At 42.9% G+C, this 18020-nt stretch overlaps 1 protein-coding gene across 2 annotated transcripts in view; it reads right to left on the reverse strand.

Annotated features, from left to right (window-relative positions):
* Positions 1-18020, reverse strand: part of VPS8 (VPS8 subunit of CORVET complex) — a 66800-nt gene that overhangs the window by 46831 nt on the left and 1949 nt on the right. Inside the window, exons 3-17 of one of the 2 annotated variants that reach the window (XM_041486883.1) lie at positions 17552-17682; positions 16044-16137; positions 15456-15488; positions 13999-14053; positions 11758-11763; positions 8785-8909; positions 7257-7343; positions 6190-6257; positions 5437-5590; positions 5275-5334; positions 4374-4481; positions 3515-3595; positions 2838-3008; positions 2100-2174; positions 1596-1631 (exon numbers count right to left, since the gene is read on the reverse strand). In XM_041486883.1, coding sequence (XP_041342817.1) covers positions 1596-1631; positions 2100-2174; positions 2838-3008; positions 3515-3595; positions 4374-4481; positions 5275-5334; positions 5437-5590; positions 6190-6257; positions 7257-7343; positions 8785-8909; positions 11758-11763; positions 13999-14053; positions 15456-15488; positions 16044-16137; positions 17552-17682 — 1284 coding nt within the window. The remainder of the gene's footprint in view (positions 1-1595; positions 1632-2099; positions 2175-2837; positions 3009-3514; positions 3596-4373; positions 4482-5274; positions 5335-5436; positions 5591-6189; positions 6258-7256; positions 7344-8784; positions 8910-11757; positions 11764-13998; positions 14054-15455; positions 15489-16043; positions 16138-17551; positions 17683-18020) is intronic. The other variant, XM_041486884.1, reaches the window with a different exon arrangement.

An 18020-nucleotide genomic window follows, 5' to 3' on the forward strand; every position in this document is an offset into this window, starting at 1 on the left:
TCACCACACAGTCAATTCAAACTCTCAGTTAAGTCCCCTATGATAGAGGCACAACTGCAACACAGCAGAAACCATACAGCAATTTAAAAGGGGCTGTCTCAGAGAACAAATTGTGTTTGACTTTGGAATTCCAGGAAAATCTGTACCTGAAATCATGGATCAGAACGAGACTCTTCATTACAGCTTACTAAACCAAATTCAGTGGTGAATGGCAGGAGACAAAACCAGCAGAGAGAAGCAGTCTTGGTAACTAAAACCTCAACAGAGCTCAATTGTTCATATCCTATAAAAGGTCCTGATACAATGTCATGTGAAGGAGTTTATAACCATAGATGAGGAAAACAGCCCTAAAGCAACCTAAGCAAGAGGAAAAATGGTGAAGGTCACTGCTTAAAGGAGAAATACAAGATTGCAAAGAAATGGCTACCAGATCTCCTTGGGAATAAGTCTAGAAGCTGATTCTTGAGGCAATGGAGCCTTCTACATATAGGCATAAGCTGAATTTACTACTAAAGCTTGCTGATGACCAATTGGGAGCATGTGAGGTGAGACAGAAGAACAGAAAGACAAGAGAGATGTGCCCCTGAAGCTGGAAACAGAGGAATGATGCTACCCAACAGTACCAGCAACTTCCAGCAGAAATCAGTTTGGCTATAAGGCACTAGTCCATCTCCAGAGCGCCCAAGTCACTGACATCTCATACCCAAAGGAACAGAAAAATGAGATCCAAGGATGCATGAGAAATGACACATCTAGCAGAGACTGTGAAGAAGGAGTGACACTGTACATTGCACTTGTAAGACCTTACCCAGAGCAATATGTGGCACACTGTTTGCCCATGCCCAAGAAACTGAGCACAGAGGACACAGAACAGGGACTACAAATAAAGAAAGGAATGGGAAAGTAATCTCAAGAGAGAGCTGAAAAAGCTCTGCTTAGCCTTGCAAAACAAAGCTTGAGAGAAAACAAGCACACACTGAATAAACATAATGCAAAGTGGTGATGCAGAAAGGAAAACAGCTGTTTGAGTCAAATGAAAGCTACAACACAGGAACAGATCTAAATAGATCACTAAGAACTTTAGTGTGGGCATTGATGGGGTTTCAGCTGTCAGAGAAATTATGTGCCAAAAAAATCTTCAACTAATAAGGACCTAAAATCCTTTCTAGGATTTAAAGGACTTTCTAGGTAGTCTTTTATGGATTTGATGATGCAGCTCCTGCAGTAGCTGGAGACAAACTCCAGTGAAGCAGGTTCTCTTTCACACCTGGATGTTTGTGTGGCAGACACAAGCTTGCACACAGTTTGTGGAAGGCTTCACCACACACTCAGGTAAGTCATACACTGCACTAACAAAAGCTGACACACGGCACGGCAGGATGCCTTGTTTGGGAGAAAAGGGTCTCCATTCAGCCTGGGAATTTAGGCAAGCAGGAGTCCCGGTGCCCCCATGAAAATCAGTGTTTCCACAGCACTGGTTCTGTGTAGCAATCAGAATACAGCACCCAGAAAATGCTTCACAAATGCTCCCTCCCTCTTTTGAGCTAGATTTAAGCAATTCAAGCCTAAGCTGTACAGTCTCCCTCTCAACATACCTCTCTCCAACTTCTCAATGTCATTACATGAACAGACTAGGAAAGAAAAAAAGGAATTGAAAGTTATTTACTGGCAGTTGCTCATGCAGCCTGTAGTACCCCACAGACCCACCACAGCACACCAGTACAAATGACTAAAAAAAAGCAACTCTCAAACAGTACACATTGGAGCCCAGTTTTAGCGGCTGTCTTATTTCCTAGCACATTTATAACAGAGACACAGAAGCTTAGGGCAGAGGACATGTCAGTAAAGTAAGGCTATGTTTACTTCGGAGCAGAAAGAATCAGGATGTTGTGAAACTATGACAATGTCTCACTCAGCCCATATCCTGGCTAAAATCAAATTACTGCACGTTTCCTTCACCCCACAACATAAGTGACATAAGTGCACAAAGAACCTTTTCCCAATACACATGTCCACAGAAGACAAATTGCCCTTCTCTAGAAGAGCTACCATCAACAGTGAATGCCCTGTGTGTTTATTGAAAAATTCCACCCACTTACCTTAGTTCCAAGGTAAAAGACCTGACCACCACAGCTGCTGATGGACTGGTAACAAGCTTTCTCTCCAACCAGTGCCTACAGGGAGAAAAATCACATGCAAGTAAAACTCCATTTTTTGGGGCTTCTTTTAATTTCTCAAACAACAAATACACTTCCAAGATCCTTTGTAATGCAGAAATCAAAATGAGGCTGGAGAAAGAACACCACAGATCGCTGGGCAGTAGCAAGTCAAAGAGCTCTGCTGTCACTCCCTCCTGCTTGTGAACTCAGCTTCAAGTGCTGCTGAGCTCTGGCTACCCAAAGACATGATGAAGGAGGGCTCTGACTCTACCCTCAGGTGCCAAAATGGTTATGGGGGCCTTTTCCTTGCCACCTGCTTCTTCACATATCTTCCTCAAGAGCAAATGTGTAGGGCACACAGATGGGAAGACAACTGTTGAAGTGAGAGTTGTTACAACAGCAGTTTGACTGCCAGTAACCAGTGCTCCAGTCTGTGTGTATTAAGTAAAAAATCCTCTTAAAGAATAAAGCACATCAGCTTTTATCCTAGACAGAGTATTCCAAAGCTTGGTAAAGGAGGAGCAGTTCCTAGTATCTTCAATGCACCAAATGTGACCTGTCTGTTAGCTGCCCACATCACCACTACGTCTGACTTCTGAGATGCTCCCAAAAGGCTTTTTCCCTCCAGGCTTCCACTTAGAGCCTAGGTCAAACACAGCTGCAAACACAGCTGCCTACCAAGGCCTCGCTGACGTTGCCTCCCGTGGCCAGAGACTTGAAGTGGCTGCTGTTGTAGACCAGCTGAACCTCTGAGATCTCAATGGTCTCCAGCTCCTCCTGAGTCTGACGGTCTATGACGTGCAGCTTCTCCACACTGTCCAGCAGCACTGCTGTCCGTGAGTTGATCCACTGCAAAAGCACCAAATTCCACATCTCAGCAATGCATTCTCCACTAGAGCCAAGCAAACAAGTTCTGCCCATATCCCTGAGTACCCCTACTGGGAATTCTGGGGCAGCCAGTAGCTTTGTTTCTATACACGACCACTTCACAACTGCACATGCATGACTTTAAAGGCAGAGATAATGAGGGTCCTTCTGCAGAGAAATTACATGCAATCTTCACAGGAAACAGCTATAGACAGATGGCAATCCACCAGAGCTCTTGTCCTCTTGGCACACAGTTTATGCTCCAGCACACTTTCTATCCAGAGGTGTCAAGCCAAGACAACTACATCACTGCTCAGAGATGGTTACCACACTGTGCTGGTTTTCCAGAGTCCCAAGTATAAGGACATTTTCAGTTAGTTGTCACCAGACAAACACAGCCAAGAGCACAGAACTAAGGGCTACTGAGATACATTTACAAGAAAACTAGTGCAAAAAAAATTTAACCATTCTGCAGTACTGAGACTTACAGTAAAGTTGATGAGATCATAGTGCAGATGAAGCTGCCTCTGCTTTGTGACATGTATTGCACCACTATCATCCCTCTTGACCTAAAGGAGAAATCAAACAAGGCTGACTTAGACTCAAAGACTTCCTTCAGTTCCCACAGGGCACCAGAGTGACTCCAGGAATCTTGAGCTCCCCCCAGACAGGCATCTCAGCAAGACAAGTTTAAACATTCACCCTTTTCTTTCTCCCCAGTTTTACCAGGGGAGATGAGAGAGGAGAAAGGGGATTCAATCCAGACAGCATGTCTGGATGCTTAAACAAAGCTTAAGGTCCAACATGATAGCAGAGTTGAAAAACCAACTTGACACTCCGAAGCCAAAATGCCAGATTTTCAGAAGTCTAGGTATTGCTCTCATATTTAAAGCATGAAATTGTCTCCAAACAATCACATCTGTAAATGTAACTGCTGCAGATCTAAACAGGATGAACATCATGCCCTCAAGTTACACACCAGCAGGACTGAAAGATCTTTTCTTAGCGTTTTACACAACTTTTTTCCAGGCTCATCTTTTGAAGTAAAAACTAAGATGGTGTCTCAAATTCACATGCTCTCCCAGAAGACAATCCACACACGTATCTCCAGTAGAAACACACTGCAAATCCATACTTCTGGGACAGGTAAATCTCATGCCTCCAGGCAAAGGCACCACTGCAGCTGAAGAGCAATGACCATCAGGCTGGTTTTCCCAAGCCAGTGGGAAGCTGCAGCTGTTCCCAGCATGCTCAGCTATCACACTGTCACCGAGATAGAGGCTCAATCTCTGAATGTGTGGATGAGATGTGACCACGTGAAAGCAGCACAGAACAGCCCAGGCTCACCAGAAGGAAGTACACGACATCTCCTCGACAGAAGGCAAGCATGGGGTTCACCGAGTTCTGCACAGCCACAAAGTGCCACGCCAGCAGAGGGACACTCGAAGGGTCCATCTGTCACACAAAAAGCACAGCCAGTGGTTAAGGCACACCAGGCAGAGCCTCAGCTCCAGGACACGTGGCTCATCAGCTGCTTCTCACTTCTGCCTGTGCCTGGTATACACAGATGCTGCAAAGCAAACTCCTGGCAGTAGTTTGTGCTCTTTGGTCCAGCCACACATTTGGGAGCCCTTGGCAAAGTGGACACCAGACAGAACACCACTGGTGTCTGAGCTGCTCAGGGTAGAACCAATCCCACATGGATACATGGACTACAACAAGCTGCAGCTTCATGTCCCCCTTATCTCCATTCTCCTAATATAACTCATCCCACATCTGCCCCCAGCTGCTTTTACATGAGGAATTAAGCCATTGACCAATGAAAGTAAATAATCAAGAGTTCAGAAGACTGTTTAATGCTCAAATTCTTCTTGGCTCCTGTCCCTGTAATTAAGGGGTCTGTTGTACAGTTCTAATATAAAACTGGCCCCAGTCCAAGGTGATTGTAGCCATAATCAGGTTAACATTTCATCTGTGGAGCATACACACTGCAGCAGGAAAGGCAAGAAGCTGAGGGACTCCCTCCTGCTTATTTGAGAAAAACAGCATTTTCACAGAGCTGGAAGCAGCCTTCTCACCTCCCCTCTGCCACAACCTCCACACATTAGACCCGCAGATCATCACTGCAATTCCACAGTGCTGTGGAAGGCAGTGGTACCAAACACCTGCTCCTGATCTCATCTCCTTCCCACCAATAAAATGTTTGTAGCCATAACCCAAAAAGCACCTGTTTCACTTTATTACTCACACGGCCATAGGGAAAGGTCATCCACACTTTCAGAGACGGCTTCAGGCCAATAACCAGGATCTTCAAGGAAAGCAAGAAGGCAAAATAAAATGTCTGAGTATACAGCAGAGAACTTCTCCTTTGTGATCTCTCACATCAAGCCTCCCAAAAGCTGCAAGTTACCTTAGTGAGGGAGGCCATGGCCAGCAGTGAATACTGGGTGATAGGATGGTCTCTCAAATCAACCTTTGCATGTAATGGCTCAATACAGCAAACTTCCCCCTTGGAGCCACTGAAGAGACACCGAGACTCACACGTCCTCACTCCCATAACCCTCCTGCAAAGAGCAGAGATCAGCTTGGTGGCAGCCCAACAATCTCAGGAGTGATCCCTCATAAACACTCCTTCTAAGAAGTCCCTTGCACAGCTCCAGAGATCACTTCTGACATGAAACTGGAGGCAATCCCATACACCTGCTCAGATACAGACAAGAATTCCTTAAGATGTTATCTGAGAATAAGGTTTGGGAAATTCCTGAACTTTATTGGATTGACTGTCAATCCTTCCTCCTAGTCCTTCTTCCTCTTGAAGAGGCCAAGAGTAAAACGAGCAGCTACTGCAGGACAGTTCTCACTAATGAGCCAAGATACAATGAGAGGCAGCACTTCTATGACAGCTACCAAGAGCCCACAAGGAGTGCCAAATTCTGGACAATACAGTGACACCATAACAACTAAGGCTACTCTTTAGCTATTGCACTGCCACACAGCATCTTCCTTCAGCTGAGAAATAACACTGTAGCCCTAAATTACACCTTCAACATTCAGGCAGTAACTTTATTGGTTTCAAGGGGTTTTTTTTTTTCTCCCTAGGTTTTAGAAACGATGACCCAGAATTGGTTTCTGGTACTTTTACTGGGGAGAGTTATTGTCTTACTTAAATGACAGTTCAAACACGGAGCCTCCACTGTCATTGCAGATTGCGAGTGTCGGATCATCTGTAAACTGAGCAGAAAACGAGATGAAAATGGCCCTCAGAAATAAACTACAACAAATGGATATAAAAATGGATGCTATGGCAGTACTAACAACAGACAGAGTACAAGCAGTGTACCTACAGAAAGACACCTTGAACATACCAAGTTCAGACAATTACTGGGGGTTTTTTATGACGTGCAAGAAAAGCAAGGTTTGTGTTCCACCTTCATTTCCCCAGCAAGCCTTGTTGCCAGATTTTGCTACCAAAGCCCCACTACTTTATGCTGCAGCTCAGAACTGCAGCACACCAAAACCTGAGCTGCCTCTAGAAGGGCTCTCCGCCTCAAGCCCATGGGTTGGGGCCAGAGGTGGTGGATGAGTTGCAGTTACAGACAGACCCAAATCCGAAACATCCAGAACTTCTAAAGATACCAAATAATTCAGACAAAGGATCACAGTCTCTGCTGGGGACACTTCTGGAGGTGTTTATATACAGAATCTGTGAGCCCACAAACATCTGAGGCTATGTAAAACAAAGCCAGGCACAAACTCAGATATGATTTTCTGTGTATGACAATAACACTATGCTGAACAAGAAGCCATAGTCGATTTTTCTTTCAACCCAAAACATTCCCAACAAGCTATCTGAAAAACTGCTTACAGAAGCTACTTTCTACAGTTCAGATTCTTTTAAGTTGAAAGTTGGCAAGTCATGTATTCAGGTCAAAACACTGCAAGTTTTAGAGAAATATGTTCTAACAACTAATTCTTCATATATTTTGGCACTGGAGAGAGGAGTTATAACAGACAACTGTTGTTTGTTACAGTACAACTCACAGCCAAAACTATTATGTCAGAATACTCAGTCTCATTTTAAAACAGAATTTCTGCTCATTTTTCTCATCTCTGGATACCACTGCCATAGGCAGCTGCTCTCATCTAAAGTCTAAAAGTACTGCACAAGGAAAGTCACCACATCTGACTGAACAAAACTGGGATAAAAGTAGTACATTTAGGGTTTATTACCTTGATGTGCAAAATGGCTGTTCCTGGAGGGTGGGCATCTGTTATGGATCGCAGCAGCTTCCCACTGGCCAGATCCCACATGGTGATCTGCAAGCAGATTGTGCTCAGTACACATTCACTGTCAAGGGGTTCTCTCCATCACCTCATGCATTACAGTACATCAACAAATTCCTATACTGACATTATCTCTCTGGGTTAGTAGGGGTTTCATATCAAAGAAAAGTGACCCGAAATCTGTTCCTGTCCTGTCTCTCCAAGCAGTTCACTTGTCTGCTTAGAGCTGACATCATGTGCTACCTCAACTCTGAATCATGTCCTTTTGGCCAGCTCTTCCTACCTGCCCAATTTCCCTCAGCTCACAGCTGTCTGCCTGATAAGAACATGAAAGAGTGTAAGATAACTTTGTTACCACCCAACAAGTCAAATGAATTTCTGTCTCAGAACCAGTGAACAGGTGAAAAATCCCTGCTAACACCCCTGAGCAAAACTCAAGCATCTCCATGGCTACCATGAACTTTGCTCCTCCTTTCCTCCTGAGCTTGCTCAGCATGACAAGGCAGGTAGGAGAATAGACCTTGGCTTGCACTTAATATTAAAGTCAAGCAATTTCTCAGCTAAGAAGCAGGAAGTCCCAAACTACACACTGCATAACTGCCCAGAAGAGCTAAGACTACAATCTGAATAAAACTTTTTTAAGGGAAACATTACTTTATGTGATCCTATAAATCATCTATCAATGCTTCTAGACCATATGTTTCAGAGCTGTTGTTCCAAAATGTTTTATCTGAGCATCATTTAAAACTGGCTGCTGTCCTGCATGGATGAAGTATTTCCACATGGCCTGCAGCAAGCTGTCATTTAGTCCTACCATAGGCACAGGGGTGTGTTTTATCTACTGTGAAGGTGAAAGCAAAGGGAAACAAACGCAAAAAGAAAAAGTAGCCGCCTTTGTACTCCTCTAAATGTTACCAAGGTAATGTCTGCCTATTTTGGTTTAGTCTTGTTACTTTTGCTCAGGAATTGCTTTCTCTCTTTTGCTTCTGAGAAGGGCATAAAACTACAACAGACTCAACCCCTTTTCCCTTCAAAAGCTATGCTACTTATGTCATACAAGTAAGGTATTAGCAAAAATTCATTATGGTGTTACATATGAGTTTCAAGAATTTCAAGTCATCACCACAGTAAAAAACAGCTTTAATTACCATGCACAGACCTCAGAGAGTGACCTACAAAGACTAAACTGCTTGTCCCAGTGAGCCACTGCACATTTCAGTTTAATAGGAATTATGTCACAATTAATTGAACCCTTTGCTGTATTCTGCATTACTCACTTCCTCCACAGAAACCTGATTCAGCAGGAATTGGCTGCCCCAAAAAGCTCTGGGCACATCACACTGTATGTGCTGCTTCTGAGCACTGAACCAGCCAACACACAGCTACAGACTGAGGGGGCTTGGCTTGGAGCTGTTGGCACCTCCAGGTACCTCTCAGGACAGAGCACTGGAGCAGCTCATCCCTTGGGAATTACCTGTCCTTTTGCAAAGCCACAGAGCAGCCTGGAGCAGTCATTGTTGATGCTGAGAGCAGAGATGGCCCCGTACTGGGCCCCAACTGCGGTGCTGCCCAGACACAGCCGGAGAGCCTGGTTCTGATCTGAAGCAGAACAATTGGTAAAAAATTAAAGGAAGAGCAGTGGTTAAAGTTAACATCATGAAATTATTTACACATACAATTCACCTGGGGTACGTTAAAAGTTCACAGACTTACAGTTAAGTTTCTTTAAAAAGGGATTTACAAGATGAGAGCTCACATTAGAACAAAAAGAGTGGGACACTGTCTTGCAGGGAAATACAAAAATCATTTTTAGTACAAACCAGGGACAGGAAATATGGAAATGAAGAGGCATTACATACTGAAAAAGAAACTACTAGAAAAATCAAAATAGTATCTAGCTTTCCTTTTACTATTCTGCAACAGTGCTTAAGTTGTAGCAATGAAGATGACAAAATTAATTCTACCTTCTGAGCCTTGTATTTCTGCCTTTGAAGATCAACTAAAAAACACCAACGGAGGTTTTTGGTAAGTGCAATTTTATGTCATAATTTTATTCCTATTACGTAATTTTACTCCCTGGTTTTGTTGCTAAAGGCCAAAGGCTGGAAAGAAAAGGCACTTTTGTCTCCAAGCTGCACAGTTTAAACACCCAATGAGTTCTGGTGCACACAGCTCTTACTCTATAAAGGAACTCCCTCCCTGAGCCACAGGGTGCTGCAAAGGAGGTGCCACTGCTTGAAGAGCCTCCACGGGGACTGCACTGCTGCAGGGCCATGCCCTGTCCACTCCTGCACACCACAAACCATGGGCACCTCTGTCTGTGCCAAGTTCTTGGAGGTTCCCACCATGAGACTCACAAGCGCTTTACAAGATGCTGCTCTTCATGAGTTTGGATGAGAACCTCTGCCTGTCTTCGTTGCACTGCTCTCAAAAGCTAAGAAAGATGTTCTGGAGCTGCTCTTTCCACCTGTCTCTGCTTTTGTCCTGCTTTTGAGTGAGGGAGTGAGAAAAGATGCTTTGTGAGAACTATTGGAATGAAGACTACAGGGATATGAAATACATCAGAAGCATCACAATAACACGGTGTGCAGGATCCACCTTGAGCAAGGAAGGGAAAGGACTGGATCCAGGAAGCACAGCTGATCACCAGAAATGCCCTGGAAGATGTGCCCAGGGCATGGGACATGGTTCTCCAAGCTGCAGCACTGCTGGGAATGTGCTGGCTGTGAAACAGAGCATGGATGTATCCTACATTACTTGCCCAAAATAATGCATTTATCCGTCTATTCAGATAGATGAGAGTGGGAGTCACCTTTCAAATCCCACCTGTATGAAGAGGTAGGAGTGAAGTTCAGAAATAAACACCAGCAAGAACAACAGTTGAACTTCTGGATTACTCTAAAGCACTGCTCAGAGTGAGGAGAAAACATTTTTGGCCACGCTGCTAGGACACACCTTGACATCACTGTGACAGGGATGTTCACGGCATAGATCAGAACCGGTCAAGGAAAAAGGAAGATGAATCATGAAAGATTTCCATGGAAGTTCAGAGAAAACAGAGCTACAGCTGGAAAACAAGTTCCACAGAGAGATATTCTCCAAATGGTGTCAAGATCCAAAGAAATAATGCCTGTTCCAGAGGCCTGGAAATGCAGTTCATTTACAAAAATACCACCAGCTAACCATAAAAATTTGTTTGAAAATAGGGGGATACTGCAGCTCCTTGTATTAAAGATTAATGACTTCTTCATTCCTGGAAGTACCTTCTACTTCAGCCTAAGCCTGTTAGTGACTCTATCAATAGCCCATTTCCTCTCAGGCATGAAAAAGGAGAATCCTCCACAGCTTTCTCTGAAAAGGTTTTACATCTTTATATGTGTACCCACAGGAACTTTCAAAAGCCATTTTCTTTTTCCCCCACCTGCAATGTCAATTCAAACAAACAAGACCTCTATTGTATCCCAAAATTAAGTGATTTGTATGACCAATCCAGTACATGTTCTTGTTTCCAGACAGTCAAAGGATGACATACAATAAGAACCATTAGACAAGATCTTATAAAAAAACCTCAACTATAATATGGATGAAATTTCTTCCAAGGTAAATCAAGATCAGAAAATCAATGAGCTTCTACGAATAAGATGGCAAAGTAATAAAAATAAACAAAAGCAAAGGGTTATAAAAGCTGATCTAATGATTTTCCAGACTTGTATTATCAGCTTGCAAGTAAGGCACATTAAGGATTAAACATAAAAAGCTTTTGCCAAATGCTTGAAACAAAGGTGGCTATCAATTGTCAAAAATGTTTTTAATTTTTCAATTTACATAAGGCAATTCTTCATCTGAAAATTTTCTAGCAGTAACTGTGTTGCTCTCAGAGTCTGAAGTCAAAATGAGATGAAGTTTAAATACAATTCTGCACATACAGAAAAAAGACAAGTTTGTGGATGTGAAAGAAGTAATTTTCCAAACCAAATAAATGAGCATAGCACTGCAGAAGTTGATACTGCTTGGATTATCACATTTTCATCAAGATCTTCTCCTTATGCCCTGATTTTCCTGAGTTTGAAAGGCCTACTTGGTTTTCTGTAGAATTACTAACACACTACTAATTTTATTAGGCACAGTGTCAGGAAATGCTCTGGGTGGATGGTGATCTCACAGAAGAGCCTTGTCCTGCCCCAAAACAACAGCTTTACAAACAGCTATGGACCTGCTGCCCTAGGACATTACAAAAATCACGTTTACCTGCTCCTCTACTGTCCCTGCCTGGAGAATCTGGGAGTGTGCAGTGCACATGCACCCACTAAGCAATTCCCAGCAGCATCATCCACTGAGTAGTTCCTGCACTGCTGAGCTGCCCCTGAAACCTGGCACAGACAACATGCAACCTGGGCAGCACAGGGCCTGGTCATGCAGGGACATGCACACAGCACTGGTACTGTACCTTTGCCTTTCAGTCCACACAGAAAGGGCCAAAAGAGGAGAGAAAAAGCCAGAAATCAATGTAAAAGGAAGGAGTGAAGCAATGAACAGTACATATGTGACAATCTCCAAAGACAGAGAAACTTCAGATTTTGCCGAGTCTTTCCTTTGAGTAATGTTTCCCCTTCTGACTTACTCAAGAAATGATGCTGTGAAGGTTAGTGTTCTAAAACCAGGCAGTTTAAAAGTGAGCTTATAAATTTGCACTTCAATGCATTGAAGACCAAAAATTAGAAATCTGAGAGGAAATAAAACTGGAAGTTCACTGTAACATAACTGGTAAAACTATTTTCACCCAGGTACCAGAGGAGAGAATCTCCAGGCCTCCAGACATCCCTTCCTACCATCTCTTCTGCAACACTTCCAGGATGTCAGACTTGGCATCTAATCCAATACTAATCCAGAAGAAAACTCTGCTTTTCAATATTACATGTGCAGCCTGAGAACTGCCCTGTGATAATGTTTCAGAAGTCAACAGAAGCATTCAAAAAAGCATATTGAAAGTTTCCCAAGTCTTCTATAATATGGACAGAGCAGACAAGTCACAAGTACAGGTGGACTTAGGAGAAGAGACAAATTAGCTGAAATCAAATATATGAAACAAAAAATAAAGTTTAAACATGTGTTAGTGACAACAATTCAGAAAAATTTGTTCAACCAGAAAATGGATCTACAATTTTGCATGCAAAAAAGATGTTATGTTCCCATTGCACAGTATAAACCCTGCACACACCTTACAAACCTTCAGGGAGTAAGTCTGACCCTAATTTACACATCTAGTATAAAAAACCAAAACTATATATATTGACTGGTCTGCAGAAATTTAGTCTTGGTTTAAATTTCAGAATAAACCCAAGCCAGATCTCCAATCCCCTCTTTGCACACAACAAAGCCTTCTAGAGCCCTATGCTGCCAGGTTTTGTCTCTCTTTAGACAGATCTCAGAGCATTGGGATCAATGCCCAAGTTTTAGTTACAGAACTGAAGGAATTCAGCAGAGATTAAGTGTGCAGGAAGCATCCTGAAACAAAACTGGATACTGTCCTTCCACTCCTCATCACTTTTAAATTACAGCACAGAGTCATGGAGTAACTCCAGCTGTAAGGGAGCTGTGCATGGAGGTCTCTGGCCCAGTCCTGCTGCTCCAAGCAAGGTCAAAGAGACCAGCCAGCTCAGGGCCTTGCTGAATTTTGAATATCCCCAAGCAAAGAGACTGCACAACCTGTCTCAAATCTTCTTCAGGCTTCAACACCCTCAGGATGAAAATCTTTACCAGAGCTCCCCTCAGTGCAGGTCCACTGCCCCTTACCCAGCACCATGGACCTTTGGGAGGGATCTGAGGCTCTCTTCAATCCACCTTCCCTTCAGGGAGAAGAACTGTTTCAATACTGGATTAAGCAAATGGCATCAAATAGTTTAATGCCTAAATACCCAGGAAGGTGAGTCTTGCACTGCCACAGTCTTTCCCATCTCTCTGGAGTACCCTCTCCCCTTAACTTTTGATCTCCAAGAATTTCAACCAGCATCAATAAATACACTGACATTTCTAAACTGGATAAGAATCGGGTGCTGCACAAAGGGCACAAACCCCAAATGTGACTGGGAACAGTTCCAGAGCTGTTCTGGCCCAGCTGTAAGCTGGGCAAACAGAGGCAGAAGTTCAGAAAACCTTTTAAGAAAGTTTGGTGATAAGAGGAAGAACAGAATGACAGGACCAGAGGTGCCTGCCTGGAGCAGGAGAAGGGCAGGGAAGGAGACACCCAGGGGATAGGTCTGCAGACAGCCAGGGGTCAGAAGCCCCACTTCCCAGGGAACACAACTCCCACAAAGCTGACACCTATTCAGACATAGGACAGAAGGTTATTACTGATGATGGTTGCATACAGGTTGTGATCTCTTCCACATGAAAACAGAGTATTTTCTATTCAAACATAGAAAAGGCTCTTTAGACAATTCCCACGTGGCTAAATTTCTCAATATCAAAGTGCCAAACCCCAACAATGCACACAAAACATGAATAAGGATGACAAATACTACTTCTGCTTAATTTCTTTACTGAAAGAAAAACACATTTAGCACAAACAACATCCCTAGAAGAAACCCAGACTGCAGTTATAAATCAGGCTGGCAGGTTTTGGCTTGTGTTTGCATTTTTTTAAGATCATTAAAATGCAAAAAAACTCCAAACTTTATTTTTAACTTACCGAATATCAGTGCTAATCCATGGGAAGTCCCCACTGCTATCAGGTTTGATGCTGCCTGAAAGAGTCATACAAGAAGATTGAAAGCAGAAGAAACATCTTTCACAAATCCACCACTTATCAAGCAAAGTTTGCCAAAAGGGGAAGATTTCAAAGGTTATAACTTTTTCAATTTATAAGTGACAAGCACAATTCCTAGATTAAGACACATAGGTACTACACCTGAACAACCATCACACAGATTATCTCAAGATCAGAGGGCTGCTTTTTCCTCTGCTGTTTGAAATGCAAATGCTCAGAGCGGTACCCACAGCAAAATTTCATCTATCTAAAGTCAGTCTCATTCTTTTGGTGTAGTTGCTGAGTATAAATACTTGGAATTTTATCCTAAATCTGCTGCCACTTCCACATCTGAATTCTTCTAAAACCCTGGCCAGTGCTGGTCCCCTGAAGCCAGTCCACAGCAAGCCAGAGACTCCAACTTCTTTCCATGGGAAATTAAAAAAATCCTATTAAATATATCCTCCAAGATCCCACTGTATTTGCCAACCTGCACTCAATGAAATAAAACTTAATAGAAATCACATAATGCTGTAGATGTATTCATTTTGTTCTACTTTTTATTTCTTAACAAGTCTAAGTCAGATTAAAAAAATTCAAATGCCTTCATGTCTGGATGTTTAAGAACAGGTTTTTATTCTATGTACATATCAGCCACAGCATGTTTCCAACTTCACTGCGCAGCCTTTTGCCTTAGAAGTTGACAATTTTTTTCTTTTCTTTTTTTAAACAAACAATATTTTCTTATGGGCTGCTGTTACTATAATTGAAGGGACTGAGCCCACCTTTAGTTCCTTTTTAAAATATTAAAACTGACTTCACAAGGGCAAAACAAACACTGACTGTATTTAATCTCCTTCAAATGCTTCTTTTCTCATTTTACTACAGGCAGTTTCACTTCTGACATAGTTAGACATGATTAGCATGCTTGACTTCAACAATTTTGATGCAAATTGTTAAGCAGGAGTATCCTTTAGACAGCCTTTTAGTTAATACTTCAGACAGAGAGACACAGAGATATTGAACCCATCACTTGGAGCACTCCAGTTTAAGATTCTATAAAAAACTGTTAGGCGTCAAAGCAATAACTGGCAAAGAAAAAACCAATTAGGGAAATTCAGTGTGGTCAACAGATGGAGACAGGTCAGGTGCTGAGCTAAGAAACCCAGGTGATGGTATAAAATAGGGAGGGTGTGGGACTCGCTCAGCAGAGGGGCAGCTGGGCAGTGAAGGAAGGCTGGACTCTGCCCCCAGGGAGCTTTCAGGCTGCTGCTCCCACTCCTCATACTTGAAAAGTCAAGGAATATGCATTTATTTATTTATTTATGTCTTAAATACTGGTTTAACAAACTGGCATGAAAACTAAATATACAATCCTTGGAAATTGTGAGAGTACTTACAATTGCAGTGGGCAAGCCAGCATCCACTTTGTCCTGGGGAAACAGGAGAGCCCATGAGTGAGAGACACAACTCCCAGATCATGCATGTCTAATAATTAGAACAACTACAACACACAAAATAATCAACACCAGCTGCATTTTAGTAGCCCCAACAGGGCACACAGAGCTGAGGGAACCACTGGCCAGAAACAACCCAGAAACAGAGAGGAAGCAGAATATCCTGTAATTCCATGTCAAAGTTACTTTACTCTTCTCAAAGAGCCATGTGCCTGCTGCAGGCATTTAGCAAACGCAGTTCCAGCACCTTCAAGCACACTCTCATGTTATGTGAACATTTCCCACCAAGTTTCATGACATCTAGCAACATAAATCAGTGCTAAAAATGACCCACCACATCACTGCTGCAACAAGTCAGCTAAGACCTGATTCACTGCTGCCTAGAGACTACAGCTGAGTAGTTGACACCCCTAACATGGTGTTACACAGAACTAATAGTAGGGCCAGACAGGATATCCCACACACACCCCCACACATACCAAAAGAGTTTCAAATTTTTCTCAGTGGAAGTGCCCAGAAGATGACACTTACTGCTGCAGACACTATTTGGGCAGAAATTCCTTTCAGGAGTGAGAGCCGTATCACTGATCCATGGAGTGAGAGAGAATCTGGGAGTTTTTTCTTCCTAAGGAATTAAGAAACAAACCAAAAAGCATTAGAGCAAAATAAAAGCTTGGAACTTTGCCTAACCCACAGCCAAGCCAGCAGGTAAATTCTGCAGACACCTGTAACTCATGCAATTTCCATTCTTCTCCTTGGGGCCAAAGAATGAGGTAAGACATGAGATAATCAGCAAAGCCTGCTCTGCCCTGCTGTGCCTGCACACAGTTTGGTTTTAACTCATCTCCTGGAGTAAAAAAACCTTACTTCCCCAAACAAATGGGCAGTTTCAAGCACACATCTGCAAGCCTTAGAATTCACTAATACATCCTGAAAGCAACACTTCAGCTCTTTCAATGAGGAAGTTTAAGCCCATAAAGGTGAGTATCTATTGAAAAATGCACAATTGGAAAAGGCTCATTAGCAGAATACAGACCCATAGGAAAACTGGGTGTATGGTAAAGAACAGCCTTCAATTAATACACAGCTCACCGGATATAGAAAGGCTAAGTGCTTCTGTTTATGGAGAAAATGTCTTTAAAAATAAATAGTGCAGAAACAGTTATTTCAAAACAGCACTGGTAAACTCTAGCAGGCAGGACAGGGAAATTCCCCAGCTGCAATTCTGTTGCCAATCTCACACCACCAGAGAGCCAAATTCCCAAAACTACCAGGGAAACATTGGGTTCTTCACTCTCCAGAGGTGCACAAGCAAGCAGCTCCCACAGAGGTTCATCAAACAGGTTTTCAGTAGCTGGTATTATGGCTAAGAACCCATAACCATGGCAACCAGCCTTACCCAAAGGTGACAGAACACCTCCAGGTTTTTCTGCATACTCTGCACTGGAAGAAGTTTAAACAACTTCAGGTAACAGCTCTCTCAGTGCAAACAAACTCGTTTGAAAAAAGAAGGGACAGAGAATCTGTACACCACCCTATGCCAACATAAACCATCAGACTTCAGAGTGTTTATATCTTGTGCGACTGCTCGTGGTACACAAGGCAGCCACAGGACTGGCTCAGGCCATCATTTGAGTAATTAATGACAAGTCAGCAGTATTAGAGTTAATTATCACGTATTAGATGTCAATATTAGCAGTCCACTCACAGAAGAGACAGCAGTTGCCTTTTACAAATAACCACCAGCTGCTTGCAGACTAGGTCAGATAACCCTTTGAAACATTTTCTTTAGAGTCACCATGATTCAGTGCTTCAAAGATTCCATTAAAATTTGGAGAAATTTCATTAATCCACCTCCCATAAAACGCTGTTATTGCTCAAACAGGCCAGCCCCCAGTGCAACTACAAATCTCATCTTTGCCTACGTGATCCTGGAGGAATAGCAGTGTTTTGTGAAAAACGGAGAACTTGTTTCTAACAGATGTAAGCAGAACCCCTTCACAAATGGTTTGCCCTCCCAGGACATGAGGCTGCAGTACCTTTTCAGGTGTGTCCTGTCCCCACTGTCAGAGCTGGCCACAGAAGAGGTGTCATAGGAGTGTGTATCTGTGTTATCAATGTTCAAGAGAAAGGGATCCTCCAAAATGAAAGACTCTTCTTCATCATCAGTCTGGAGGGCGAGAATCACCACAGCTTGCTAAATGTTCAAAACGCACAGCAGCATAACTGAAACACTAGCAAAGCAGCATCAGCTCAGCAGGGAGATGGAGAGGAGTGCACAAGAAAGCCTCAGATTTAAAAGCCAGAACTATTTATTACTTTACTGGGCTAATCCTGTGGAAGGTTTCCAGAATTCACAAAAATCACAGAAGTGGGCTGGAGATCAAGTCAGCTAACCTTTCTTCCCCAAATATTACATACTCCATTAAAACTTTAACTGACCTTTAACAGAGCTGTTTCCAAGTCTCCAAATTGCCAAGAGAAGGCCTAGAATTATCATCATCTACT

This window comes from Pyrgilauda ruficollis, unplaced genomic scaffold (assembly GCF_017590135.1).
Source record: "Pyrgilauda ruficollis isolate IOZ18807 unplaced genomic scaffold, ASM1759013v1 scaffold79, whole genome shotgun sequence".
In the NCBI taxonomy this organism is placed as follows: Eukaryota; Metazoa; Chordata; class Aves; order Passeriformes; family Passeridae; genus Pyrgilauda; species Pyrgilauda ruficollis.